This window comes from Syngnathus leptorhynchus, chromosome 11, assembly GCF_054491065.1.
Source record: "Syngnathus leptorhynchus isolate UIUO chromosome 11, UIUO_Slep, whole genome shotgun sequence".
Lineage (NCBI taxonomy): Eukaryota > Metazoa > Chordata > Actinopteri > Syngnathiformes > Syngnathidae > Syngnathus > Syngnathus leptorhynchus.
Genome location: NC_141205.1, coordinates 7,122,473 through 7,150,032, shown reverse-complemented (window position 1 = coordinate 7,150,032; position 27,560 = coordinate 7,122,473). Strand labels below are relative to the sequence as shown.

Genomic DNA, 27,560 nt, shown 5'->3' with positions numbered 1-27,560 from the left:
ATATAAATATTTTCTTATAAATAGATGCAAGAACAGATGTGCTGACCGCCTAATAATTATTTTAGTTCATTAAAATGACAATTATTGTTCTACATCATTACATAAAATTAAGCATGAATTTAGAGCTTAAATGAGCGTCAAAATTGGCCACATAAAAGTAATGTAAGACGTATTGTGCATGCTGACGAAAACAAATACGCAAAAAATACACTACCCATAATACCTTGTACTTCCGGGTAAGACGGGTAAAGTTTTTGATTGGTTAACAAGCACTTTTCAAATAGCGTGAGCGGCAGCTGTTGATGGTTTCACCTCTTTTGGACTTGTTCGCTGCTGATCTGTGTGAGTATAACAATATATCTTTTAATGTCATTTAAATACTACTGATATTACTGCCAAGGATTTCCACTCGATGTAAGTTACTGTCTGCTACATCGTTTCACAAAGTTAGTCAGTTACGTACGTAGCGTCGTGTTCTTCGGTGTCGTCTGATCGTTAGCTTAAAAAAAAAAAAAAGTATTCAATGTGGTTAACGTGGTTTTCTCCAGCTATCTTCAGACGTCATGAAGTGTTTGGCCGTCGACGACTTGATCAACCGGACAGCTTCGTTGAGCGGGGCACTGCTGTTATGTCAAGAGCTCGAGGTTTGCATGGAAAAACTTTTTAAAAGTGAAGTTGATGGACGAGTCATTAACGTTCGAACTCCTTTGCTGTTAGAAAATCGCGTTATTTTATCGTTGGGTGAATTTCAATGTTGAACGTTGTGATTGTACCATTTGTAATTCGAACTTAATAAATCTAAACTCCTTTATTTTGCAGAGACTTGCCAAGCGTGTACCACTTTATGGTGGCACTCTATGTGATCGGGTCATAAGAGCCTGTAACCATCAATTTGGGCTTAAAACGCTGGAGTTTGATCACTTAAACCAATTGGTAACGCTTGTGGAGCTTGCCGTTCATGGCTATGATGTCTATTCTCTCAACCAAAGCAGCCCACTATACATGGAAAAGATCATTTTCCATGTTGTCAACAACCTAAGCTCTCTTCAAGTCCACACACTCTGCAGCCGTATCGCTGCATTGCTTTATACCAGGCTGACCTCCAAACCACAGGTTTGATTTTTGTACTGTGATTCATTTTTATTTATTTTTTTTCTATTACACAAGTCTTCCAATACACTCTTAACCCTCGTTATTCTACATTTTCTTTAGGATGAGCATTATTATGTTCTTGCGCGGAGCTGCTTCTCCGTTTTGTGGAACAGTCTCTCTGCTACCATGGATCAGAAGGTCCTCAGTCCCCAAGACAAACTTCGTTGCCAGTTCCAAGCCCTCAACTTCCGTCTGTTGTTGGACACAGAAACTCCTCATCTTTCTAAAGCTCCTGCATATATAGCGAGCGCCGTCTTTGAATTTGCAAAATGTCGTGAAGCACTGAATGAAAAGGATGCCACATTTCTTCTCCACGAAATGCACGCTCTTTTCTCCAGATGGAGTGGTAGTCAAGATTGCGAGATTGATGGCTCTATGCCATCTATTGACCCAACAAGCATTTACACACTTCTTGAAATGGTGCTTGTCATCGTCAAGATGCTGTGTAAAGCTGGGTATCATTATTTGGCCTCCACCTTTCTGAATGAAATGGGGGTTAAGGTGAGGAAGTACGCTGACTGTCATGTTGCAGCTCTGGAGCTCGGGAAACGGGCAATCGAAATCCCCTCTATGGGGACACCTGCTGAGTGTAGCGATAAGTCTTTGAGAGAGTGTGCTAGGACCTTGAGGTCTCTTCCACCGAAGATGAGTGAACGTGAAGCTCATTCTGTCCTGGAAGGATGTCAACTGGTGATCTGGGTTGTGGAAAATTGCCATAAGAAGGGATTCAGTAGCTCTGTGCTGCTGGCTTGGTTTTCCTTTCTTGAGGAGCACCAAGACCTGATCAAGAGGATCCTGGAGGTTAGTGCTGTTTAAAATATTTACGACTTTCCTTTCGTTAGCTCTGCTCAAAAGCACTTCAATCTATTTCTTTTGTCTTTTCATTTTTTAGAGCTCAATATTACAAAGTGAGCGCAGCAGTCTGCAGCAGAGCCTCTGCATCAGTATTCTCAAAGGCTTTGGATTTGCCAATAAGAGCTTGTTAGAGTCACAGGTGAAGTCCCGCCATCACCATACATGTTTAAATTGGATTCATGTGATATTGCCAACACGATATATATTTTTTTTCTGTCTTTATCTTTGTTAGCTGGATGACAGTGAGACTCTGGGTCGAGTGCTGCTCTACTGCCAAGCCACATCTGGACACATGATGACTGAAATGTGCAAACTGCCAGATGAAGACTTTGTCGCCCAAGCAGGTGCTTAGGAGCTGTGTTTGGAGAAAAAAAGAAAATATTTCTTAATTGACTTTAAAGAGCACAATGTTTGAGCATCATACATTGTTTTCTTGTTGTGCCTGTGTAGTGGCTGAGGTGAGCAACTTGGGCTGCGGCTTGTATAATCGTCGTCTGTATGATCAGGCCTTCACGCTTCTCGAGCTCCTGTGTCGCGATCTGAGCAAGAACTGTCCTGTTTCGCTCTCTACTGCTCGGGTAAGCTTTGTCACTGTGCTCAATGTCTTTAATTAAGATAGTAACTTGCTCTATGGAATTTCTTTTGACTTTTTTCCCCCCCAGTTGAACCGACCTTTCATGCTAGCTGTGCAGTCTTCCCGGCGAGCGGGGCACCTGGAACGAGCGCTAGAGTGGGTCATCCTGTGGCTGAAGGTCTTGGGGAATAAAATGGCTTTGCATATGACGGAGCCAATCGCTTTGTGGGTGAAAATCAAGATTGATGCCGCTCGTAACTCTCAAGAGGACATCCGACTCAGGTTCGCGCTTTGTTCTAATATTTGCAGCGGAGTTCGTATTTTCTTTGACGACGTCGATTGTAATCTCCTAGGACTATACGTGATGGTTTTGGTCACGAGGTTCCCGATGAAAGAATAATGCTTTGCCTTTTGGATGAGGAGTTGCGTGCTTATAAGGAGGAAGCGGGCGACACCTCGCAGGAGCGCTACAACACTCTTTGCGATCTGCTGGACATCTGTCATGAGGAGAGCGCTCACAAGCACCTGCGTGCTGTCTATCTCTGCGAAATGGCCCAGGTTGTTTGTTTTAAGGACTTCAGTGAACAGACGGATTGGTGAGAGCTTCCGTTCAATTTCGGAAGACACTTAACGAGCCGAGTCTCTTGTGACGACGTTTGCGTCTGCTTCGTTTAACAGTGCGGCTGTCGATTTCGCCCATGAAGCTTTACGGCTTCTGGAAGAAGAAATGGAGACTCCTGAAAACACAAACCAACTGAAGGACAACAAGGCTCAAGCTTTGCTCTGGATTTTTATCTGCACTCTTGAGAAGAATCTCGAGGAGGTGCGCATGGCCCGAGTTACTAAGTTTAAAATTTGTGTGTTGGATTTTCTCACATAAAAGTTGAAATTCGCCGTAATGGTTTGGATAAGTAATTTCGAGTAGTTAACATTTTCCCGTAGAAACACGTCTACGTTGAGGAGAAAAATGCGGAACTAATAGTTTTTGTCAAATGGCCGAGATTCTCAAACGGGTTTTCTTCCCTCCTGTCTGAGTGTTGCGATGTTCTTTCTTGCTAGGCAATCGAAAGAGACATCAAGCTTCGGCAGATGCGTGAGCAGACTCCCTGTGTGGAAAATCCAGTAGGGACCAATGATTTTGATTATGAAGACAAGCAGCAGAATGAGAACAACATTTTGGTATACGATGGTCTGAAATTCAGCCTGTCTGCTCAGAACAGTACGTATTGTTAAATGTGATTTCCATTGCAATTTGGAGCCATTATGTACATACAATTTGGGAAATTGGATTCTTATCATTCTTATTCTTGTGACAATTTTGGTTTTTGTTCCACAGAGTTTTGCCAACCTTTGGAAAGAGCGCTCACTGAGTGGGCTACTTTTGTGCCGACACCAGTTTTGCCTTCCATCAGGAATCCTAAACAGACATCAGACTCTATTGCGATGACTGCCGCTCTCTTCCAACTTATGGGAAAGGTAACAAGTGCATTTCCAAAGAGACTTTACCCATTTTAAACAAGTCAGTCTGACTTAGTTATATATATATCTATATCTAATCAATTCTGTTTGCTTTTATCAATTTTACGTGCTGCATTTCTCCATTTTTAGCCTCTTAAAGCTTTGGAAGCATATCAACTTGCTATTGAACTTTCCCGCCAACTTGGTGACACTCAAGGATGCGTATATGCCCTCTGTCAGTCGGCCAGCCTCCTCTTGGAAATGGGCTCCTCTGAACTGGCTTTGGTAATGCCATTTTCTAAAAAAAAAAAAAAAAAAAAAAAAGTGTTCAAAGCACATTAAACATCAAGGTCATTTTTGAATTGATGAGAAATGACTTCTGTTTTCAGATTCAAATTGAAGAAGCAGAAAAAATGGTGACCACTGTTGCAAGCACGGAAGAAGCCTTCATTCTCTCGCTGTTCATCATTTTGCTGAAGTCTCGATGCTGTTACATTACTGGACAGGTAAGTAACAGGTGCCCGGCTGCTGTTCCCATATCTTAAGTTCTAGAGATATGAACTGTTGTTTTTTTTTTTTAGGTTATTATTTCTAACCTCTTAGTATTTCCTTTTTCACAGGTGGATTGTGGGGTTTCTTATCTATGTGACGTGCTTAAAGAGACCAGTGAGCAGAAACGTGTCAAGGGCTGGTATATGTTGCGAGCTCAAACACTCCAGACTTGCAGCTCCTATTTCAGTTTGGACACAACTTCCCTGCCACCGACCCAGCGGAACCGCATTTCACAACACGGTAAGTTAGTTAGTTTCTGCTTTCATCATCACGGAATCATGTCACCATTTAAACAAGGATGGTTTTTGGATCTCAGGTTTTAAAAGCCCAGATACTGCTTTGGGTGAAAGTCTGAGGCTTCTCAGTGGCCTGCTTGTCACTTTTGTGGGAAAAGGCTTGTATGGGAGTCCTGGAAATGCCGCCGACATGCGCTTCATCAATACAGGCATGTTAAATAACAATAATGATCAATGTTAAAAAAAATTTTTCGTTTTGGGCCATTATGACCTTTCTCTTGATCTACGACAGGAAATAATCTTATGTTTAAATGGCGGCTGCTATCGGAACTGTTGAACTGCTCAATGAAAGTGATTGTGATGAAAACGAGCTGCGGTGCCATCAATGATGCTCGCTTGCAGTGTCGGGAAGCCCTGAAACTGGCCATCAAGTTGCAAGCACTGAGCCAGTAAGTTCATGCACTTAGTTACTAGAATTGTGTAGTTCTTTCATAACCTTGGTGTATTTTATTTTGATTCTCTTAGATGTGCTGAGCTGTTGGTGGTGAAAGCTGAGTTGGAACTAAAGCAGGGGGAGACAGCAGAGAGTGGATTTGATTTAGACAAAGTCAAGAACCTTTTGGAAATGTACACAGGTTTGCACAAATTAGTAGCTACTTTTAGTGACTACAATGAGGCACCAGGATCAGTTCCCCCGGTGCCTTTTTATTTGATGTTTAGTTTCAAATGAGCTTTGTCTGCTCAGATTTTTCAGATCCAAAGTCCAAGTCGGAGGTTAAAATCAAGCCAAGAAAAGGTCGGCCCTCGCAGAAATCTCGTCCATTTCCCGTGATGGAGGATGATGACCTGAAGGACATTCTGAGTACGAGGTGGACTCTCAAAGAGCCAGTTGTGAGGGATGAAGGTAGCTCGCCACCGCTCAAGACCAAACCACGTCGTTGGCTCTCCTGCCTGACGCACAAAGCAAACTGCCAGTGCTCTTGCTGCTCGGAGCCCTTCCTAGGACGCGTCGCCGCTCGCTGGGCTGCCGGACAGGCCGATATGGTTCTCCAGCTTGACCCTTCTGAAGCCGAAAATGCTTTTAAACTTTACTGGGCGGCATTGGCTCGTTGCAAGACAGTCACTGCTAAACTTGAGGCTAAATTGACTAAATTCATGCCACAGCAGAACCCCGCAAAGGCCTTGCTTATGCATGATGTCATGGGCCGTGCGTACCTTCACATGGCTGTTTCTGCCCTTGAAGCCAGACAGGGTAAGGTTTGCAACATATGGAAAGTCCTGGAAACTGGTTTAGCTTTGGTTGATTCCGTGCGCTCCCCGGAACTCGGAGCTGTGAAAGCAGGTCTCATGGTAACCAAAGCCATTGCATTATTGGTTACCTTGTCAGCGAAAAAAGAATGCAAGCTGGAGGAACTTTTTTCAAATGTGTGGACGTGGAAGGCACCAAAACAATTAAAAGTTTCGAAATTGCAGCAATGCTCACTGAAAGAGCCTGAAGGTTTGCCTAAGTCTGAAAAAAAGAAGACAAAGGTCAAGGCCTCACAGATAAATTTCCAATTCCCAAGCTACACAGCCAAAGGGAAAAGCCTGGGTCCCATGACTCCAGTTATTCCGATGAGTCCGTTTCCCAAGACACCGGTCATTAAGTCCAAGTTTTCTGCAAAGGAGCTTAGCATTTTTGACTTCAGCACCATGGCCTGTACTCCAATAAAAAAAGATAAAGCACCGGCTTCAGTACAGAGTGCGCAGAAAACTGCGCCCAAGATGGAGTTTCAGGTGTTTGAGCAATTCCTACCCACTCAAGATAAAGTTAAGCCCGTACCTGCTGCTCCAAGACGCACCAAGAAATCTCGATTCAAGGTGGGTATCAAATTAGAAGACTAAATTAAGAACAGGACTAATAAATACTTGAACTCTCTTAATTCAGGTGGAGTTTAGTGATGACAGTGACGCAGAGTACAACCCTCAGGGAGTACCGGATGAAAAGCTATCCAAAAAGAAAACCGCCGTTAGACAAGCTGCCACTGCTACTCCTGCTACGAAGATCCAACCGACAAGGCAGGCGAAGAAGAAGAGCTGCGCACTGCCTCAGAGCACCTCGTCCGAAGATGACACTCCCGCGTGTCGAGCGTCCTCAACAAGACGTGGACGAGCCAGAAAGGTGTCCGCCAAGGAGTTGGCGTTCGAGGAGGAGCCAGAAAAAATGAGGGCCATTGAGGAGGAAACCAATGAAATTCTAGACATGAGCATTGAATATTTAAGGACGTCGGACAAAGAGGCAAAAGACTCTGCCGCTTCAGGTAAGATGTTCAACTTGTCGCACTGTCCTGCGAGCAATGCCTTTTAACTTTGTTTGCGCTTTTCGTCTTTAAAGACACAAATTTTGTCGAGGTGTTGCGGAGGGAGTTGTGTTGCGATTTGGAGGGGAATGACTTGTTTACTAAGAAATGTGGACGTCAAGCAAGAGGCCCTCAAACCCCTCTTCCTTATCCGGACCTCACACCGGGTAAGGTTTTAGAGAATTTTTGTTCCCTGAAATACCAATAATACCATAAGTGTTTTGCCATCTGATATATATATATATTTTTTTTTGGGGGGGGTCAGACAATGTTTCATTTGAAGATATTCAGGTGTTACTCCGCTCAGCTTGGCTGGCTCTTCAGCACTTCCCCCCTCCCACCATATTTCCAAACCTGTGTGCCCTTCTGGCACTATCTACGGGGCAGCAGGATCCCGTAACTACAGCAATGCTTCATTCCCAGTCTTTGGGCATCACAAGCCGGCATCGCACCATCAGGCACCTCGCCAGCTCTCTTAAGTAAGTGCATTCTCCATGCGCTGTAAAAAAAACCCCCAAAAAAAACATTGGGCTTGCAACGTTGGATGTTCTGGAGGCAAGTGTGCTTTCCAAGTTGGTTATATGTTGTGTGTTTTTTCATAGGAGGCTAAAAAAAACATCGGGCGAGCTAGCAGATCAAATGGACAGCTTAAGTCTCAACGAGTCGAGCGCTACGACTACGACGGAACAGAGGTTGTCTCAGTTGGAGGATATCTTTTCCTTTCCAACATCTGATGGTTCAGCTTTCCCTCAGAGCCACTGTCAAGAGTTGATTCAGCAACTCCAACACCTTCCTTCAGGTAACATGGGGGTGATGTTCCGATTTATCGGAACCTCTTTCATGACCGTGAAGGTTTAAGCAAAATGGTTCCACATGTTTCTTTCTCTTTGCCACAGGTGTGACTGTGTGTGTGATGTCAGTGGTTGGAGTCAAAGCTCACGAAATGGGTGACAGCATCCTTCTGTCCCGTCTTGAAAAGGGGTCGGCTCCTGTGACCGTACACATTCCCACGTCCACAGAGCCGGTAAGCATGATAAAACATAGTTGCCAGGGGGGGGGGTTGTAAATTTGAAAAACAAAATGAAGTCGATCTCTGAGCCAAATGGAAACGTTTATTGACTTTTCTTTTAAGAATTCTCTTCTGATTTACAGCGCTCCATTAGATGCCTGGTCCAGGAGCTGGATAGTATTCTGGTGGATCAAAAAGCTCTGAGCAGTGTGTCTAACAAAGATCAGTGGTGGGAGGGCCGCAGGGCACTCAACTCTCGAGTTGAGGTAAGGAACAAGGGCACTGCTGCTGCAGAGGCTGTGCATAATATTCACTCAAACGTGAACATTTTTATTATTTACTTGGATAACAAAGGTGTCAGTTATCGTGGTTATGTGTGTGTGTTTTAGTGTTTACTGAAAGACATGGAGCAATTGTTGGGCTGCTGGAAGAGCCTCCTTCTGCCTCTTTCATCGGATCCCAAGCTCTCCGCAAAGGCCCAGCTCCTTTGCAAGACTTTGTGCGCCAAGGGAGTGACAGCCAGTGAAGAAATGTTGAAGGTTTGTGGTGTTTTCTTTTTCCCTCGTCTCCAAAGGACCCCAGGTAAAAAATATATTGCATTGTGTCTAGGTTCTCCTTTCAGCAGTCCCTCGGCTGTCCCCAAAAGAGTTGAAAAGTTTTGCTCTTGGAGTTTGTCCCGAATGGGACGACAATTGTGAGCAGCTTCTCCAATCGGCTGGTTTGCATTTTGCCGACAAAGAGGAGCCTTGTGGTCACGTGGTTCTCATTCTAGACAAGGTACTAAAACTGAGCTGTTATTTGTCACGTGGAACAATGTGTCTGACCTCTGACTGGATCATCACCAAACTGTCTTGTCCTCCACAGTACCTTCAGAAGCTGCCCTGGGAAAGCATCTCCACCTTCAAGTTCCGTTCCATGAGCCGCATGCCGTCTCTGCAGTCATTGATTGGACTGAGTCTTCAGAAAGAGGTTTGATTATTTTATTTTTTTTATCCCAATAACTGTATCAATACAGTGTGAAATCTGTCATCGAGATAATATCGTTACCTTTCTTCAGAATGACCCTCAGTCTATCTTGAAGCACGGTGTGGACCCAAAGAATACATTTTATATGTTGGACCCTGATGGCAATTTACAAAACTCAAAGAAAGAATTTCAAGAGTGGTTCAACAGGTGAGACCATCCATCCATCCCCTCTTAAAAACAATTAATTTGGAAAACTTTTCTTGACTTTCCTCACTTTCTCCTTTTTATTGTCTTTAATTTTAGTGAACCGGATTGGGATGGTGTGTGTGGACATGCTCCAGAAACGGGACAGCTGGAAGAAGCTGTTGCAACTAAAGATCTATACATGTACGTTTGTGAGAATCTAATAACTAATGTTATATTATACAAGAATCAAATATGCCACTAGTGTATATCGTAAGCATCGTTGGAATAACCGTGGTTTCCCCCCCCTCTTGTCCTGTGTATCATGCTACTCCAGTTATTTGGGCCATGGTGCGGGGGCACGTTTCCTCGACAGCCATGCGGTCCTGATGCGACCGATGAAAGCCGCCTCCCTACTGCTAGGCTGCAGCAGTGCTGCTCTGGCTGTGCGAGGGGATCAGGAGGGACAAGGAATCATCCTTAGTTATCTCACAGCAGGCTGGTGAGAAACGTTTGCTTTTGAAAAGAATAAATACATTCATATTTGACGTCGAATTGGAGAAAATTACAAAGTGATGGGAGTAATGCACAGTTTATTCGGTTGTAGAGCACAACATTTCAGTGCACTATATCATTTGCTGTTTGTTCTATTTTTATTTATTTTTTTCCTCCCTTCCCTTCCTCACCCCCATAGCCCCTTTGTTTTGGGAAACCTGTGGGATGTAACGGATCGGGATATTGATCGCTTCACCAAAGCTTTGCTGAAATCCTGGTTATCATCAGAGTCTGGAAGTGCCTTGCTGGATTATATGGGCCCTTCACGCCAGGCCACTTACCTGCAATATCTCATAGGAGCCGCACCGGTGGTCTATGGTTTACCAATTCACATGCGGTAATGGAGGCCAGTCAGCTGCTAACAGAATGACACTCTTATTCTACACTGCAGTATTTTTTTTTTTTTTTTTTTTTTTTTTTTTGGTCTTTCATTTTGAGGTTTTTGAACTTGCAATTTAACTGAAGATTTTAATGATTGTAAAGAACTGCATTTTACTCTCAAATTCAACACTTATTTTTGAATTGTGATTTTTGAGTAAAAAGTTTAAATAAATGTTCACTTGAATTTTTTTTGATTGAGTCTTCTTTAAATGTGATGACTGTAAAGTATGCATTTGATTTTACATGCTGAACAAATGAGTTTTAACTATTTTTTTTTCATTGGTGCAATATAAATTTATGATACAGCATGTAGTGCCAATTTACAAATGGATTGATTTGAATTCATATCACAACAGTTTGAAAGCCCCAAGAAGGCGAGCGAGTTTCTAAGAACTTGATCTGCATACATTCTAACATCCTCTAGGGGGCGTCCGCTTGCGGAAACGAATACCCCACTTGTCTTGAACCGGAAGCAATCCCTGACGTCACACCCCAGGTTCCCAACATGGCGATCAATCTTGCGGACCTCTCGCTCCCTCAGCTTGAGGGACTCAAAAGCCAATTAGACCAGGCAAGTTTACTTTTGTGTATTATTGTTGTGTTTATAATACAATATTTTGTTGTATTGACGGTAATAGAACTGAATACACCGTGAGAGTTTTGTTTAATGTAGCATGCCCAGGCTCTGATGTATCCCCTCCACCCCTCCTTACGCTTAAGACGATTTAAAGCTAAGTAAGGCGTGTTAGCTCATACACATTTGTAAATTAATGCAAATCTGCGTCATCTAAATTAGGCAGATCACATGCACGGCAGATCACAGACATTTGGACAATTAACAAATGAACGTAAATGCATGTCTAAACGTATATAATTGCGGGACAGTATTGACACTATTGTGCGAAATTTTGTTTTGCAGGAGGTCGAGTTCCTGACGTCCTCAATAAGCCAGCTCAAAGTTGTCCAGGCTAAATATGTTGAAGCTAAAGATAATTTGAATTCCTTAAACAAAAAAAATCAAGGTAGGTGGAATAAGTTTTCACATTGTGTGCATTTAGCCAAGATTGATGAAACTGTCTTTCTCCTCACGTAGGCAAGGAATTACTCGTCCCACTCACAAGTTCTGTATCCTTGAATTGTATTCATCACCAGTACGTTTGTCATTTTATTTGATTTATAGTTTGTGTCAAACACAGATACATGACAGTTTTAATCTTAGCATGTTTTCCAAACTTAATGTGTCTCTACATATGAATTGGAAAGAAAATCCAGAAAATGTTGTGTGGGTTACATTTTCCTGTTACAGTTTACAATCTATTTCATATTCTGTCTCAGTTGGGCATTGTCCTTAATTTAACGTGTTCTAGATGTATGTGCCTGGAACATTAAATGACGTGGAGCACGTTTTAGTCGATGTGGGAACAGGATATTATGTTGAAAAGGTAAGTAGGTATTTTATTGTATTCCATTATATTTAGCTTTATGTCAGGATTATTCATTGTTGAATCTAATTCAAAAATGCAAACTTTAAGTGCAATCTTTGGCTTTCTTGTAGAATGTAGCAGATTCAAAGGCATTCTTCAAACGAAAACTAGATTTCCTGACAAAGCAGATTGAGAAAATTCAGCCCGCTCTTCAGGAAAAACATGCCATGAAACAAGGTAACAGTCATCACAAATGTAAAAGCAAATAACAATCTCGCATTTTAAGTTATTGCTGACAAGTTGTCATTTTTGCTTTCTTGCAGCTGTCATTGAAGTCATGAATGTAAAGATCCAACAGCTACAACAGAGTAAACAGGCTTCCAGCACCAAGGCTTAATCGTGACAACACTTAAATGAATGCTTTTTGTGTGTGTGAAAAAGAACTGTAAAATGTCCTACACTGACCTTTATAAAATCTCTTCTTGCATAATTTGGAAATAAAGGATTAGTGATCATTAATGTGTTGTGACCCATTTGTAAGTGGCCCTAGCACAGCCTTATTGTTGTAAACCATGTCTGCCTAAAAACACGAGCATCGGGAATAAAAAAATAAAATGAAAATTTGATCTGAGGAAAACAAACAAAATAAACTCATGTCATGTTTTTTAAAGGATGTTTTGTTTTCCTCCTGGTTTAAAGTGGTTTAAATGCTACTGAAACAAAATAAACAACACAATAAAATGTCAGTTCCGTCATGATTAGCCTATCAGCATTTAGCTTGTTGCAAAGCAGCGTCCAGTGATTTTATTTCTCAGTGTGAGCAAGTTAAAAACTGGAAATTTAATTTTTCTGCAATGTTGTCAAAACAGTTGCAATGAGGTACATTTCAGAATTTGTACTATTACTAATGACCCCCCCAATACAAGTAGGGTACTTCTACTTTTAGTCCAAATGGAATAAAAGTACCACCTCTGTGTATCGGCATGTCCCGCCCCCCCTCGTTATATTTTTTTGCGTATTTTTGCTGATGAACAGTGACGCACCCCCATTCTCCTTGGTAGAGGTAAATGTGTAAAGTTGCGCAACCTTTGAACCGCCATGATGCGATTCAACGGAGGGGCTTAGTACTTGGTGACGTCATCGCTGAACGCACGCTTGATTGGTGGGGGTGTGACTAACTAGGAGCGTTCATCAGAGGGAGCACGTTCGGTCTTCAAGGTGAAGGCCTATTTTTTTTTGACTTCCGGGAAGAACTGAGGTTTTGGACGGAATACACAAATCTCAGGCATCGGGAGCGAGTTAAGTATAATTTGGAGTGTACAGAAGTATTTGGTGATATCTATATGTTCAGCTGTCTTAGATGTGGGAAAGTGTTGACGGGAAAGGTGCCTTTACGTTACTGTGGAAAGTCGTACAAGGTGGCAGCAACACATTATTTATAGTAGAAAAAGATTTTCACGTAAAGTGGTTCATAATAAATACATTATGCTGCATTGGAGAAAAGTGGAAAGTCGGACTTTTCCGGGAAAAAAAGAAAAAAGAACTCTCAGTTCACCGAAAACTTCATTCGTAAGATCCAGGCGACCAGTTCAGCAAATTGATGGATGGAATTTACAATATTCGAAACATATTTAGCTTTATTACATTCATTTAGTTTAAAAAAAAATACCGCATGATATGACCGTATGAAGTTATTTGGTGAAATGAATTAAATGTCTCTGCATTTATATTAATGAAGAAAATAATAAACATTCGCCTTGAACTCTTAGAGGTTGGAACTGGGAAAATCTGATTTTTCACTTTTCCTCGAATGCAGCAGCATCATCTTTGGCTGTAGATGTCGCTATGGAGGCGAAGTGCCAGTGCCGCTCTGCGGAACCGTTGTACGTACTTGCAAGCAGAGGACGGACGACACGCATAGGGCACAGCTGTCACATGCCGCACGAAGAGTTCATCGAAGCCAATCGGATAACGTCATAAAATGGCAATTTCTTTTTGACTAAATAACCAAGGTAGCCGCTCGTGTTTCTAAAGTCGTTGGTTGAAGTGTATCGTGCTCGTGTTTGGGCTTGGCGTGTTACCGGGGAGACGGTAGTTGAGGAAAAAGCCGCACTCGAAAGAAGTGTGGTCGAGAGCCTCAGTCGCAAGTCTCAAGCCACTCGGACGTTGTTTTACAACCACAAACTGAAGCGGACGTCGTCTAAATATCATATCCAAACATGGTAAGTTTTTTTGGCCTAGCAAGGACGCAAGCTAACGTGCAACAACCTGTTCCTCCTTTCTAATACATCGCCCTCATCAATTACACTTAAACTGCCAGACGGTTCTTGTAACTTGGTATCAACGTTCATTGCTTGCTGACGTTTTTTTTTTTTTTTTTTAATTGCGATGAATCTTTTAAAGATTTTGGTCGAGTCAAATGCCGGTGCTTAACCTTTAAAAGGTGACCAACAAGTCACGGTCAACTAGTAAACAAGTCAGTTAGCTAACCATGGCGGCTCTGTGTTCTCCACTCGTCTCGGTAAACTGCGCCTTGAATAAATTGTCATTTTGTGGACCGACTCTACTCTAAGAGCGTGTATGTTTAAGATGACATGACCCCGACAGAATAATATTTTCTTTAAACTTTTTGTTTGAATCTATGCGAAATGTTCAGTGTGTTATAGGCCTACACGTGACTTGCTGTGTTAGCTGTTATACAACTCAAGCTAGGTGGCAAGCTAAGTGGCTATCAAAGGCAGTTGAGATATGAAGGTTACGGTGTGCTATGGGAGCGGGATTAAGATCCCATCATTTATTTCGAATTAAACCCGGGCCATTAAGAATATTTGTAGATAAATGTCCACCGGGCTTCATTTAAACGGCCTAGCGAAGTCATTTGGAGCCTTTTTTTTTTTTTTTTACGTCAGCGCCATGTGCTCCCACATGCTCCACAACAGCCGCGCACCGCGCTTTAAATAAGACTATGGCTAAACCTACAATGGCGTCTATTTGAGCCTCGTCTTTATTATAATGTCGATTCGAATACATTCGGAAATATAAAAATGATTCAAATGCTTATTTGAGTGACGTATGCACACGCCCGTCTTGTAGTCAGGCTGGATAAAAGACTTGCGTGTTGAATGGAGCGTCTGATAGGCGGGCTGAACCGGCATGCGGAAACCAATGAGGCTCAGCTTTGTGACTGCGTAGTTTGTGTGCGAACCAAACCGGATTTATTGGAGCTCAGGTTTAATGAGCCTTTGCCTTTAGTAGTCGACGAGTCTCTTTAAGTGGACGGAAGATTCGGAATGTGGATCATGTCATTTTACTGAGGCTTGGTGTTAATTCGATATCATTTGGATGGTATGTAGCGTGACGTCAGTGTAATAGGAGAAAGATTGCTTTTTAATCTTGTTTGTTCAACATGTTCACTGTTTTTGAGCCATCAAACGTTTCTGTTTTAAGATCCATATCTTTTTCATACAACGCAGCTAACAATTAGACAAAATTGCACGAGTTAACATCTGCAGGGAGTGAAGTGCTTGATGTTTAGCACTAGATTTTTGTACTGGCAGCGTGAGGAGCCAGTTATATTTTGGTTATAAAAATGCACTGGAGTCATCTTTTTTAAATTGACATCAAATTTAGACTGAATTTTCCTCATGATTGCTTTCACGATCACCTTCATCACAAAATGCATGTCTTTTTCTAATGTAGGTCACCACCAAGGAAACAGTTCTGAACCCCAATGCCAAAGTGTGGCAGGAGATTCCTGCCCACCAGAATGATATCTCGGAGGGGACAGACAATTCCTCTTGGCTGCAGACCTATCCTCACAACGCTGTCATGACTGAAGGTATGAGCTAGCTTATAGTCTTTCAAGTTCAGCTCCCCCACAGAACAAATGTCGTGCTTTTAATTTACGTTTTTGCATTTGTAATAAATGTTGATCTAGCCTGTCTCTACTCTCCTTTCAGAGTACCCTGATGTTCTCTCTTTTGGGGGAAAAGGATGTGATTCTGACTTTGCTGATAACACTGACTACGCCTGTGTGCCTCCAGAGGGCATTGTGAACGATACTGACCCCTTTGCTATCGGGTATTTAGCCCTTAACCCCCAAAGCGAGTCAACTGTTGGTGAAACTAAAGAACAAAGCATGTCTGAGACTCTCAGGGAGTCCTTGAAGAAAAAACTGGAGTTCTACTTTTCAAGGTGGGTTGCGTGACTGCGTAGTCATAAATTAAATGGATCTAATTCTCCTCCCGGATCATACTCGGAAACATTTTTGCCTTCTTTTTTCCCAGGGAGAACTTATCAATTGACCAGTACCTGATATCGGAGATGGATAGTGAGCAGTTTGTTCCAATCTGGACCATAGCGTGCATGGAGGACATCAAAGCCCTCACTAATGACATGGATCTCATCGTGGATGTACTGAGAGGTACCCGTTTTATATATAAAAGCAGTGCTTGGTTTACTTTGGTGAATTATTAACGGACGCTTGCATTACTGATTGTTGAACTAAGTCTGTCAGCGATTGCTTCAGATGAGGTTTTCAACTTTACTCTCTCTGATAGAATTGCCACTGGTTCACGTTGATGAAGCCGGAGAGAAAGTTCGTCCAAATCACAGTCGCTCAATTATTATTCTGCGAGAGGTGCCTGAGACTACACCAGTAGAGGTAAAGATGACTCCCCCCCCGCCACTCAATTGCAAAAAAAAAAAGGATCATTTGACACTTAACGTATTTTTAAGATATTATTTTGCTACTGTCAATATTTGTTCTGGGAAAAACTCGGTGAAGATGTGAGTAGAGCCGTAAAACGTGTTTTGCAACTGTTGCAGGAGGTGGAGGCTCTCTTTAAAAGCGAAGAGTGCCCAAATATGATAAGTGCCGAATTTGCACACAACAGCAACTGGTACATAACATTCCAGTCAGATATGGATGCACTAAAGGTATGCAATTGCTTTTTTTCTTTTCTTCCCCGCTTCTTTATTCCACTTGTGTTAAGTGCAAGAATCCTTTCTGTCCTCAGGCTTACAGATATTTACGGGAGGAAGTGAAAGTGTTTCAGGGCAAGCCAATAATGGTAAGTTGATAAGCAAATAGATCTTATTGCTCCTGGTAAAAAGTGTTTTGACATTTAGTTAAATGGGAGTGTTGGATAGATCCCATTTCAGATGAAGTCATTTTTTTTCTGCCTTGAGTACGACTGCCATGACCCCCAGTGATGATCAGTATCGCGCTTAGAAGGACCCAGATGCGCTGACACTGGCTAGGGGGGAACATTGCTTTTCTGTGTCTGTTTTTCTTCTTGCTCCTTCTTCTCATCTTCATCTTTCCATCATTTCCCTTATCCCGCTTTCCCCCCCACCCCACCTCCCTAGTCAGGGCAGTGTTTTATGGCCTAATGACCATGAGATTATGAGATCTGAGGGGACAAAGATGGCAATTTTTTCTATCACCTGAAATACTGCTTTAAAAAAAAAAAAAAAAAAAAAAAAAAACCTCAAGTCTTGTCATTCCTGCTTTGTCCTTCCAGGCTCGCATCAAGGCTATAAACACATTCTTTAGTAAGCCGGGCTTCAGCACGGTGGACCCAAGTGTGTACAACCAGCAGGCCCAGTCTCACATCGCATTTGGCTCCCCTTTGTACATGCAGCAGGTGTACAGTGCTCAGCAGCAATACCCAGTCTATCCAGCTCTTGCCCAGTCCTGGAATGCAACAACAATGCCTTACTTTGAAACGCCACTGGTGAGAGCGTTTACCACTTCTGTTTATTTTATCCAACTCTTTTTTTTCAAACTGTTTTATATGCAGTTGCATAATGCATTATGTGACATCATAGACCATTGTGAAGAACAGGTCAATAATAGGGGTCCAGTAATTATGTGCAGTAACAGTACTCTTCACTACACAGAGCGTGTCACAATTATTACTGTTGATCTTAATTTTATTTTGCCTTACCTCTGTGGCATCCAGGCACCTTTCCCAAACAATGGCTTCATAACTGCTTACAACAGTGTGGGGAACTATAAAGCAACTTCAAGCTGTAATCCTCCTTTGTGCAGGACCCGGTAGGTGACATTTGTGATTTCGTAATGTTTTGTTTTTTTCTTTCTCCCTCCAACTCAAAAATGTCAAGTTGATGTTGATGAAACGATATCTTTTATTTTTACATCATAAATTGGGAAGCAAGATGTCAAATATACATTTGATTGGAAAGCAAGTAGAAAGCTTTTAATTGGTTTAATTTGTTCAACTCCAACTGTGTTTAACCCTGTTTGTAACTGTGTCACATCCAGATGTACAGTTAATAAAATGAGTCCTTTCTGTGTTCCTAGGAATCATTTAAAGGGACACTTTAGGCCTTGTGACACCCACTTAACCCCATCAATGGCTCCCCCAGCTCTGATGGATGGCCTGTTGAGACCTTTGACCTCACAACCCCCTCAGACACCAGGGACCTTGATGGCCACCACTTCAGTTAGCCTTCCCTCCCTAAGACCTACTAAAAGCACTTCTCCGAAGGACACCACGCCCAGCGGGGATTTGAGTATGGATGTCCGAACAAGGTGGGTAAATCTCGTGTTAATTCATAATGAGATGACCTCTTTAACTGGGGAACGCCATAAACAATTTTCGTTTTATTTCAGGAGAACAAACAACTACAGGGGCATGAGGAGGAAAAGAGATGATGAACATACCATGGTCAGCGAACTTTGGACTATTTTAAGTCAAATTTGAAACCCTTTATATTTTATGCATCTGAAAATGTGCTCATTTACCTAAATTCCAAAACAGAAACACAGTCCCATCGAGGTGCCCCCGCCACCAAAGTTTGACCTGGCGGCTTCCAATTTCCCTCCTTTACCGGGATCTGCGGTTAGTGTAACAGAAGAGAAGACACCAGAGATGCGGCTCTCAGATGTTGTACGTGGTCTAAAAGTCACCAGCAAGGTAATTAAGAATTCTCTCTGACAACCAGATGTCCAATATTTCTGGAGAATTTTGTCAATATTATATTCACCCTCTTCTGTACTTTTTTTAAGGCTGTATGCAAAAAGGTAGATGAAATCAAACCTTCAAACGTCTCAGAACCTCCAGCTCCAAGTCCTGTTAGTCAAGATGTGACACCTAGTGCCGAGGTGATGGAAAAACCATCCCAGCCTATTAGAAGGTGCAAATTTTCCCCTTCACCAAGTATTCAAAACAAATCAGATAATTGCTAGGTACTTATGTTTTTTTTTTTTTTTATGCCTTAGCAGTTCCTCACCGATCGAGAATGTGGGTGAGTCTGACATAATGCCAAAAGAAAAAGTGTCACCAACCGTCAAGCCTGTTAGTCCAACAGAAGCATCTTCCACGTGTAGCCGCGGTGTTCTAGAAGCGGCATCTCCGCCAGCTGACAGCTCAGAACAGGTAAAGAGCACCACTGGTCGCTTGGGTCAGCTTGTTGCAGTATTACCTCTTGGTCGATATTCATTTCTTTTCTTACCTCTCGAACCAGGAGCCGAAAAAGCTCAGCTATGCAGAAGTGTGCCAGCGACTTGCTAAAGATGGACCACCAGCACAGACACCCTCTCCGGCGCCCCCTGTCTCGACGGCCGTTCAGCCTCTTCAGGAGCTCAAGGCTAATAGAGGGGAGGAGCTACGAGCCAATCATAGGGATCCTGTGGATAAATCAGACAAAGATGGAGACAGCTGCCCTCCTCGCCAAGTCACGCGTACATTTTACGGCTATAATCGAGCCGGCCGAAGTGGAGATGCGGGGATGAAGAATTGGGAGCATCCCAGAAACATGGGTGGCTACACAGGCAAAACCTTTTCCCCGCAGCGTGGATTTCGAAAGAGTGGCAAGGAACAGAACATTCCCCCAAGGTCACCAAAATAACAGAACAATCCTCAAACCACGACAAACTGGGACACCTGTGTAAATATTTAATCTTATATAAAAAAAAAAACCTAGTCTGTAAATAGGAATACTTTAGGTTAACGTTGCTTCTGACAAATGTTTTTCATGGCTAGTGAGTTATTTTTTAGTTCTCCATGGTTGTCAGCCATGCTCAGCTTTTGGGTTAGCAGAAATGTGCGACCTACATTTTTATATATGCCCTTATTAGGCCTAGTTCACATGACAACAGTTTAAAATTGTCGCCAGAGTTCACTCGTGAATATTCATACTTTAGAGTAAACAATGGATGAGAAGGAGGCATTGAGTTAAATGTCCCCCACTCAAATTTAAGATGATATTTTTGAGCCATTACAGTAATCGGCACATCTTTACGATTGTTGGGAAGGGACATTCAGGGCGAAGATTGGGCTGATTATCCTGGCATGTGAACCAGGCTTAGTCATTTATGTAGTGTGAGTGACTGGTAGAACCATTGCTGTGATCCCAAAAATGGATGATAACTCTAAAAATACATTGCTGATCTTCCAGTATCTTGAATCTGGCATATAAGGTCTGAAGTCAGCAACATGAAGTGCAACTGAACTCGAGAGAACATTGAAATAGAGAACTCGACAGGTGGTGATTTGAGTGACCGAATTTAGAAGATGTCATTTTTTGCTGCCAGTGTGACGTTAGAGACGTGCAACTATGTCTGATTTGCAAAGTCCATTGAGTATCTTTCACTTTGAGTTGTAGTCCAGTTTCGGAGTGAAACGGTAGTAGTTAATTTCCGAAATACGGTCTTTTGAAATGTAAACAATGTTTATAGACTTGACAGAGTATTTTGCCCATCTCTCAGGTGTTGTCTTTCCACTGGGCTATTTTGCAATGTTGTTTTGCAGTTTTAATGGCAGCTTTGTGTGTTTGATTACAATATCGGTTGAATTGTGAGCGATCGCTTTGTTTGCCTCAGTTTGTGACGAGGACCGCTTTTATGGCAAGTTAAGGGAACGCTCTGGAAAATATTAAGGTCAAGTGCAGAGTAAATATCTCTTGAGTTAGCCGGATGTTCATTAGGGATCGGCACATAGCAAGTTTGCCACTTTTTGTGCGTGATTAGGGTAACAATTTAAGGCAATACTGTGGAAAATATCGTTTCATTTAAGTAATAGAAATGACAGGGAGCTAATATTATCACAATAATAAAAAAAAACAATTATACCTTTGTCACACTTAACTGTCCTATGTGATTTTCACAGTATTTTGCAATGGCTATATGATGTGTTTAGTTCTCTTGTTTGACAAAAGACGACAAAATTAGGGACCCTGATTGATCAGACTTTGTTTTGAACATGGTATGCTCTAATAATACTTCGACCTGGGTGATGAATGAGCCATTCACGAAACATCAAATAAATGTAATCGACACGTCACGTTTTGTCAGGTTTAACTGTCCATGTAATTAGCTGTTGATTTTTTTTGGGGGATTTTTTCTAAACTGTTGAATGTTTTTAGTGGCGTACCACTGTTACGTTTGGTTTTGTCGTTAGGTAGTAGCCAAGACCATTTTTTTTTTTACTGTAATAGATGTCTATTGTGTGTTGTTCCAATGTTTAACTTCAGATTGTATTGAATATTTGTAAATAGTCATACGGATGTTAGCAGAGAAATATTTTGATGTACTTAACTGTCCATTTACTATTTTGATCTCTAGGCATGATAAATCAATGCTTTTTTTGCAGTTTTTTTTTTTTTTTTTTTTTTTTTTAAACTTCAACGAATCTGATAGTTAAGTGAGCTTGCGTGAATACAGATGGAAAACTTGGAATCGGAACATTTAAAGAAAGAAAAAAAGTTGTAAATCCTTTTAATTCCTCTGTGGTTTGGTCTTCTGTTTATGATTTTGGAATCACGTTGAAAGCAACCTGAAGTGCCTTATTTTTAAGTGTACCATTATCTCTGAGCAATTATTGTTTGCTGATGGCTAAAGTCGTCTGTTAAGTGTCTCTAGACACATCACTGTAAATGAAAATTCCACACTGGTATGGCATGTATTTTGCTTTTAGAGCTCGCCGTGTGCGCGCGCGCGCACTTGTTTAAATTTTTTTTTTTTTTTTATTCTGTATGTGCGTCCACATGTCGGATTTTGGGTTAATCAACAATGAATGGATAACGTTGGAACTGTCTCACGTCAATTGACTTTCTTTAAAACTGCAAATGTACGTTGAACCACAAATGCCGGCAATGGGTGGTGTTGACATGCCTCCGCGGCGATCCTTTTACGTAACACTGGGCTGGGGTTCCAGCTCTCGCGAGATTTTGAGAATGGGAATGTCAAGTGTCAACAACTAGGAGACGACAGCACCGCAGCGTTGGTGTCGGGACGCAGCAGGGAGGGGAGAGACGAGGCTGCTCGAACGTCGGGTGAGCCATTTTTTTTTTTTTTTGTGCTCATCATACATGTGTTGTATAAGCAACACGTGATATTTTTTTTGTGGGTGTGCTTCAATATCGTCTCACCATAGAGGCGTGCTAATGTTCAGTGGTTAACTTGGTTGCTGTGTTCAACGGGAGCCCGAAGCTAACGAGTAAGCTAGTCGTTACATTTCTTAGCTGACGTTTTGTCATGAGCAGACTAGCGAAATGAATCATGGAAATGTTAGTGCCTACAATTGCTACTTTGGTCCCCACAGTACGTTGGAAGTGGCCATGATATTAATTTACACGTACGTAGCAACGACATTGCTGTCAAAGAAACGTATGTTAGCTCTGGGCCTGTCCCAAACGTTCCCGGGTTTGGCACTTGATGTGAAACTACTTAACCATTTTTAAATGCTTGGTAGCTCCGCGTCACAAATATTACCACAACAATTTCGTCTTCATATTTTGTGAAGGTGTTAATGTCAGCGAGGCAATGTCTATATCATCGTGCGCTAATTGACGCCTCGGCATCCGTAGTTAAAGAGACCAAAGATGATCTGTCCAGTATTTAAGCAATTTGAAACTGTATTTTCTCAAATAAGACACTTTTGGATACAATTCATTCGTCTTGCTAAACAAATGTTTACTAAATAAACATGAGCTTGGATTACTAATACATTATCTTGAAATGTTTTTCAGAACTTCAATGAATAATGGGGGATGATCGCCCATTCGTCTGCACTGCCCCTGGGTGTGGGCAGGTAATTTGAGAATTTGTGTGCTCGTTTGTTTTATTTTTTAATCCATGTACATAATATACACGTTTTATACAAATACTTTATTACCATTTTACCAGTTTGCTTTTTTCTTTATTGCAGCGATTCACCAATGAAGATCACCTTTCTGTGCATAAACACAAGCATGAAATGACATTAAAATTTGGTCCTGCTAGAACAGACTCTGTTATTATAGCAGGTAATTTTGGGCTTGCACAATTATATAGGCTATGAAACTTGACTTAGAGTTAAATATATATTTTTTTCTATTTCAACATCCTCAGACCAGACCCCCACACCCACACGTTTCCTGAAGAACTGCGAGGAAGTTGGACTATTCAATGACCTGGCCAATTCCTTTGAACAGGACTTTTGTAAAGTACAGGAAGAGGATCACAGGACAAAAAACACAGTGAGAATGGAAATAGATTGAAAGAATAAGCTTTACTTGACCTAAATTGTCATCATTTTCATATGCTTTTTTTTTTCCTGTGAAGGCTTCAACTTTACAAACACAATGTGCAACTTCACAAACAAAATGTACAGCAAAGGATGAAGATGAAGATCCTTTAGAAGTGGATTCCTCTCCTCCCGATAGTCCGGACTCTTCCTCCAGCATGTCAGACATAAGTAGAGATTCAAGGGTGAGAAGGGTCAAACTTAATAGTCACAAACACCGCTTCCATACAATCCGAAATAGACAATTTTTTTTCTGCGTAAGGCTTTCAGTGGTTATAAAAATTTAACTAATTCCCATTGTTTATTTGATAACAGGAGATTCTGACAAAGCCGGTAGTGACTTCTGCCCCGACTCCAACCATTGTGCGTCCAGGTTCTCTGCCTCTACACATAAGCAATGATTCTCTACACCCTACTCTGCCATCTCCAACGTCTGTCATCACGCAGGCGCCGCCCTCCAACCGACAACTCAGGTAATCAAAGTCAGGTAGTCTAAGTTGTCCTCTATAGATCCACAAGGCATCCCCAAATAGTTATTAAATTGCATTCTTTTTCATGTTTTGAACATAATCGCTTCACATCAGAAAGAAACCAAATTCATGAGTCATTTTCATGAATCGATCAAGACCCTGTCTTCTATTGTCCACAGCTCACCAACAAGCTCTTATCCCCTCGTGAGGCACCTCGTGAATGGGCAAACAGTCCCTCTTCTGCCCAGTCCTCTGCAGATCACCTCAGTCATATCTGTGAGTCTTTCTCAGCGTTAATGTGGAAGAGTAAACTAATAATTCAGATTCTTTAAATGCTGTGCTTTATCCAGTCTGAAGCTCCTCACCTTGTTGTTGTTGTTATTTAACGCTGTATGAAGCTGGCAAGGCCTGGGAACTCGGTGCCCAACATTCCTGGGATCCCGGGACCCCCAGTGGGCGGGGCCAGCAGTAATTCATCCTCCCCATCAGGTTGCCATCTGCAATCCGAGACCAAGATGGTGAGAAATGTCTTGATGAGCCCACTCACATGAGATGCATCACATTAGACCTCTTGTCAGCAGTATTTTGGGTTAACTCGCAACTCATTGCTTGTGTGTCCGCAGCGCTTGAAAGCAGCCCTAAGTAATCAAGGCTCTGGAGCACACGACAATAGCGGCGGGGGGGCAGGATCCTTCCCAGCCGTCCCTCAGAAGCAGGAACAGAGCCAGCAGCCTACTCAAAATTCAGATGCACCCTCACCGGCCCAACCACAGGTAGTCAACCTTCTCTTTACTTCTTGAAGCTTTTGTACTATGTTGCATTGGTATTAGATTAGTTGGAGGAACTGTTGGGCAAGCAGCTGCAGCTGGGCTACGAGTGGGTCATTCAAGTCTTGACACAGTTCTTATGCAGGCAATCCCCATCCCCAGGTGTCCCCTGCACAGCCAACCGGAGGCCGGCGGCGGCGAGCTTCTGAGATGGACCCCGATGAGAGGAGGCAGCGTTTTCTAGAAAGGAACCGAGCAGCTGCCTCGCGCTGCAGGCAGAAGAGGAAGCTGTGGGTGAATTCTTTAGAAAAGAAGGCGGATGATCTTGCCAGCATGAATGTCTCGCTAACGGTGAGTGTTCAGTCATTGAAGACTAAATTGTTAACAGGACGCTCAAATTTTCAGGGGACTTAATAAGTATAATAAATAGGTTTGAATGATTACTGGAATGAAAATAACAACAAATGTCACTCGGTTGTCATTTTTCACAATTTTAGTGAATTGCCTGCCTTTGAATTTTGAATTTGCCAGAATGAAGTAACGCTCCTAAGGAATGAGGTGGTTCAGCTGAAGCAGCTCCTCCTAGCCCACAGAGACTGCCCCGTCACTCTTATGCAGAAGAAAGCTGCTTTCTTAGGTGAGCCTGCTACCAAGCCATTTGTCATGCAGTGTACGTGTTCTGTAGCAATCCATCCATCATCTCATCCATCTAATGTGTCCCTTACTCGCTCACCTCTCTTAAGGGTGAATGTCTTTCTCTGCCTTTAGCTGCAGGAGGAGAGGAAGCGTCCCGGGAGATTTCAGCCGAGCCCATCGGATCACCGGCGGCGGTCATCCAGCGTGGACCGTCTCCCTTGGCCCCGCCCTCCAGCCCAGGACCCACCATCAACGGCATGAGCGTCCGCGCCGCAGAGGCGGTGGCCATGTCGGTCTTGGCCGGCATGGGATCGGGCCAGCCGGGAGGGGTTGTCATGGTGACGCAGTCCCAGTCAACCCCGAGATGATCCGCTGACGCAGGAAGCCAGTATAAACTCGAGTGGCATTTTGGAGGCTGGACTGTTGCCATGTGTTTAACTAAGGGAGTACCCCACCCCCCACACCCCTCCCCCCCCCAAGAGTAAGACCCTCTCCTCCCCTCACGGCCAATGATAATCACACAAAGACAGCATCAGGCCTCCTCCCTCTTGCTCTTCCTCTCTGTGTGTATGTAAATAGGGAAAACACTCACATGAGACATGTTTGAATGAAAAGTACGAATGCAAAATCGTCATCAGTCTTTGATCACTTAAGTCCCACACAAAATTCAGTGCCTGTCTGTGCGTGACCCCCAAAGCAGGTTTTCATTTAAATATTTGACTGCGATATCGTTCACCGGCTTGGCTCGGCTCTCTCCTTTGTGCTCAAACAATGTAGGTACTGATGCAGTGACATGTTGCAAGCTTTTGTGGCTTCCTACTTTGCTTGTGTTTATCTTTTTATCCGACATTTTAATTACGTGCCCCCCCTCCCCACCTCCAGTTACCGTCAAAGTCAGCTCTAGCTTTAAATACATCCTAAACATTATTTTCCGTCCAGACCTAAGTAGCATTAATCTACTGACAATATTATTACTATAGTTATTTTCCCCCCCATGTCACAATCCCCAGAGTTCTCCACGTCATTTGATAAAACATTCTCTCACTGCTAGAGATAACAATGTTTTTTATTTTCTCTCTTAAATAATTGAAATCACAAAATATTTACATGATTGTACTTTCGCCATTTTTTTTTCCCCCTGGAAGCTGATCATTCTCAATGATTGTTTCACTTTGTGTTTGACTATTCTTAATCCAGGTCAATCATTTATTCTCTCTTAAACAGAGTGCAAGCTTTTCTACTATCACTTAGAATGAAGATATATCTCCCAACACTGCTCATTAGTTAGGGTTAAATAACTTAATGCCAGCTGATTCTTTTGAATCACTGCAGTAATTATCCAATGGGTGATGATACTTACCGGTTTGTCGAGTTAAATCTAGTTGGTGGTTTTTTTTGGGCAGGCAGTACACTAGGTAGTAGCTAGTTTGTGACAGAACAAGTTATTGCGTGACAAGCAATTTGTCATTTTTAACCAGACGTAAAAATTATGACTGCATGGATTGTTGAAAGTTGAGGTGTACCACTTTTTTTTGTCACAGTGTCAGTTTATTGAGCTGCAATTTAGGAATTTTATAACGTTAAGGAATTCCAATGGTTAGCTTTACATGGCCTCCAAATGAAAAAAATGAAAACAAGCAAATATTTAACCCTTTCGCCAGACATTTCAGTTGAGGAACGAGTAGTGCAATATATTTTTCTATCAATTATCAATGTTTTTTGCGTTTAGCCCAGCCACTGAGAGAGATGTGTGGTCTAATGCGGTTGACCAGAGAAAATGTGAAACTTGTCTTGAATGAGTGAGCTTGGTGGTTGTTTATGCATGTCTGTGGAGCATTACAGATTTCCTGAGTGCTTCACAACATTTGGAAAGTAGTTTTCTATTGTGAAGTAGACAAAAGTGGTTGTGCAAGGTGCTTCTTTTGAATTGTTCTTTTTAATTGGAGTTTATTTTATATCATATTGTACTTCCGACATTGTCCTGTCCTGCCCCTTGTCACTGTCGCCTTTAAAACAACCTGTCATACGGTTCTGTTTTTTGTTGTTGTAATTTTTAATATAAATTGCACTGTCTGTATTTTCCCCTCTGTCTTTTTTTTTTTTTTACCAGTCTTACATCTATTTAACAGAGGTTGAACCATATACACATGTCTCCAGTAAATATTTGTTCAGAGGGAGTTTCTCAAATACTCAGGCCTCAAGGTGGGAGAACTACTTGTGTATAATTCGTTGTCTTGGGCAAATAAAATATTTCAATCGGAAAAGACAGATTCATCATGATGTTTTAATTCAGCTTTAGTCAGTTTACAAAACAAAGTCACAGTTGTCATGTTAGTGACAGCAACTTGGAGAAACAGCTACTACATTATTGTGTAATGCTTGCATTCCATAAAATTGATTTTTCTGTTAATTTTGGGTGGTTCCAATATTTATATTTTGCATATCATTATATTGTTGCTGATGACGTCA

The 27,560-nt window shown here is 42.1% G+C and overlaps 4 protein-coding genes across 10 annotated transcripts; all 4 read left to right on the top strand.

Moving 5' to 3' along the window:
• The first annotated feature begins 218 nt into the window (after positions 1-218).
• Positions 219-10,429, top strand: espl1 (extra spindle pole bodies like 1, separase). Of its 2 annotated transcripts, none has more exons than XM_085924564.1 (32): positions 219-342; positions 549-644; positions 820-1,113; positions 1,213-1,953; positions 2,045-2,146; positions 2,240-2,351; positions 2,458-2,585; positions 2,670-2,863; positions 2,935-3,177; positions 3,260-3,404; positions 3,641-3,800; positions 3,918-4,057; positions 4,190-4,324; positions 4,429-4,545; positions 4,660-4,831; positions 4,908-5,036; positions 5,120-5,276; positions 5,353-5,462; positions 5,573-6,687; positions 6,755-7,127; positions 7,202-7,333; positions 7,432-7,645; positions 7,769-7,965; positions 8,063-8,190; positions 8,319-8,441; positions 8,565-8,714; positions 8,785-8,952; positions 9,040-9,144; positions 9,233-9,348; positions 9,445-9,528; positions 9,662-9,826; positions 10,019-10,429. In XM_085924564.1, exons 2-32 carry the CDS (start codon positions 564-566, stop codon positions 10,218-10,220), a joined length of 6,432 nt encoding a protein of 2,143 aa, XP_085780690.1. In that variant the 5' UTR covers positions 219-342; positions 549-563; the 3' UTR covers positions 10,221-10,429. The 2 variants fall into 2 exon arrangements, with proteins under 2 accessions (XP_085780690.1, XP_085780691.1); XM_085924565.1 differs by lacking the exon at positions 219-342 and adding an exon at positions 366-414.
• A 262-nt stretch (positions 10,430-10,691) lies between these two features.
• pfdn5 (prefoldin 5) lies at positions 10,692-12,203 on the top strand. The gene is made up of 6 exons (XM_085924195.1): positions 10,692-10,831; positions 11,180-11,282; positions 11,354-11,385; positions 11,628-11,702; positions 11,816-11,921; positions 12,008-12,203. Exons 1-6 carry the CDS (start codon positions 10,766-10,768, stop codon positions 12,079-12,081), a joined length of 456 nt encoding a protein of 151 aa, XP_085780321.1. The 5' UTR covers positions 10,692-10,765; the 3' UTR covers positions 12,082-12,203.
• Positions 12,204-13,494: 1,291 nt separating this feature from the next.
• On the top strand, positions 13,495-21,333 carry larp4ab (La ribonucleoprotein 4Ab). Of its 4 annotated transcripts, none has more exons than XM_085923811.1 (15): positions 13,495-13,696; positions 15,384-15,522; positions 15,644-15,878; positions 15,971-16,107; positions 16,244-16,347; positions 16,512-16,622; positions 16,703-16,756; positions 17,210-17,422; positions 17,651-17,745; positions 18,013-18,243; positions 18,325-18,379; positions 18,473-18,628; positions 18,721-18,848; positions 18,934-19,090; positions 19,179-21,333. In XM_085923811.1, the coding sequence occupies exons 2-15, from the start codon at positions 15,513-15,515 to the stop codon at positions 19,560-19,562; spliced, it is 2,070 nt and encodes a 689-aa protein (XP_085779937.1). In that variant the 5' UTR covers positions 13,495-13,696; positions 15,384-15,512; the 3' UTR covers positions 19,563-21,333. The 4 variants fall into 4 exon arrangements, with proteins under 4 accessions (XP_085779937.1, XP_085779936.1, XP_085779934.1 ...); XM_085923810.1 differs by having other exon boundaries at positions 13,495-13,906; positions 18,937-19,090; XM_085923808.1 differs by having other exon boundaries at positions 13,495-13,906.
• Positions 21,334-21,480: 147 nt separating this feature from the next.
• Positions 21,481-27,347, top strand: atf7b (activating transcription factor 7b). Of its 3 annotated transcripts, none has more exons than XM_085923813.1 (12): positions 21,481-21,986; positions 22,683-22,744; positions 22,862-22,958; positions 23,044-23,171; positions 23,257-23,403; positions 23,534-23,691; positions 23,868-23,964; positions 24,087-24,206; positions 24,312-24,461; positions 24,618-24,806; positions 24,987-25,092; positions 25,224-27,347. In XM_085923813.1, the coding sequence occupies exons 2-12, from the start codon at positions 22,697-22,699 to the stop codon at positions 25,457-25,459; spliced, it is 1,476 nt and encodes a 491-aa protein (XP_085779939.1). In that variant the 5' UTR covers positions 21,481-21,986; positions 22,683-22,696; the 3' UTR covers positions 25,460-27,347. The 3 variants fall into 3 exon arrangements, with proteins under 3 accessions (XP_085779939.1, XP_085779941.1, XP_085779940.1); XM_085923815.1 differs by having other exon boundaries at positions 25,199-25,367; XM_085923814.1 differs by lacking the exon at positions 21,481-21,986 and adding an exon at positions 22,004-22,150.
• The last annotated feature ends 213 nt before the right edge of the window (positions 27,348-27,560 follow it).

Coding starts and splice junctions, on each gene's coding strand:
- espl1 (XM_085924564.1), top strand. CDS start 564: ATGAAGTGTTTGGCCGTCGACGACTTGATCAACCGGACAGCTTCGTTG. Junction 2,864..2,934: donor CAAGAGGACATCCGACTCAG/GTTCGCGCTTTG, acceptor GTAATCTCCTAG/GACTATACGTGATGGTTTTG. Junction 7,966..8,062: donor ACTCCAACACCTTCCTTCAG/GTAACATGGGGG, acceptor TCTTTGCCACAG/GTGTGACTGTGTGTGTGATG.
- pfdn5 (XM_085924195.1), top strand. CDS start 10,766: ATGGCGATCAATCTTGCGGACCTCTCGCTCCCTCAGCTTGAGGGACTC. Junction 10,832..11,179: donor TCAAAAGCCAATTAGACCAG/GCAAGTTTACTT, acceptor TTTGTTTTGCAG/GAGGTCGAGTTCCTGACGTC. Junction 11,703..11,815: donor CAGGATATTATGTTGAAAAG/GTAAGTAGGTAT, acceptor GCTTTCTTGTAG/AATGTAGCAGATTCAAAGGC.
- atf7b (XM_085923813.1), top strand. CDS start 22,697: ATGGGGGATGATCGCCCATTCGTCTGCACTGCCCCTGGGTGTGGGCAG. Junction 24,807..24,986: donor GCATGAATGTCTCGCTAACG/GTGAGTGTTCAG, acceptor TGAATTTGCCAG/AATGAAGTAACGCTCCTAAG. Junction 25,093..25,223: donor GAAGAAAGCTGCTTTCTTAG/GTGAGCCTGCTA, acceptor CTCTGCCTTTAG/CTGCAGGAGGAGAGGAAGCG.
- larp4ab (XM_085923808.1), top strand. Junction 18,849..18,933: donor CCATCCCAGCCTATTAGAAG/GTGCAAATTTTC, acceptor TTTATGCCTTAG/CAGTTCCTCACCGATCGAGA. Junction 19,091..19,178: donor CAGCTGACAGCTCAGAACAG/GTAAAGAGCACC, acceptor CTCTCGAACCAG/GAGCCGAAAAAGCTCAGCTA.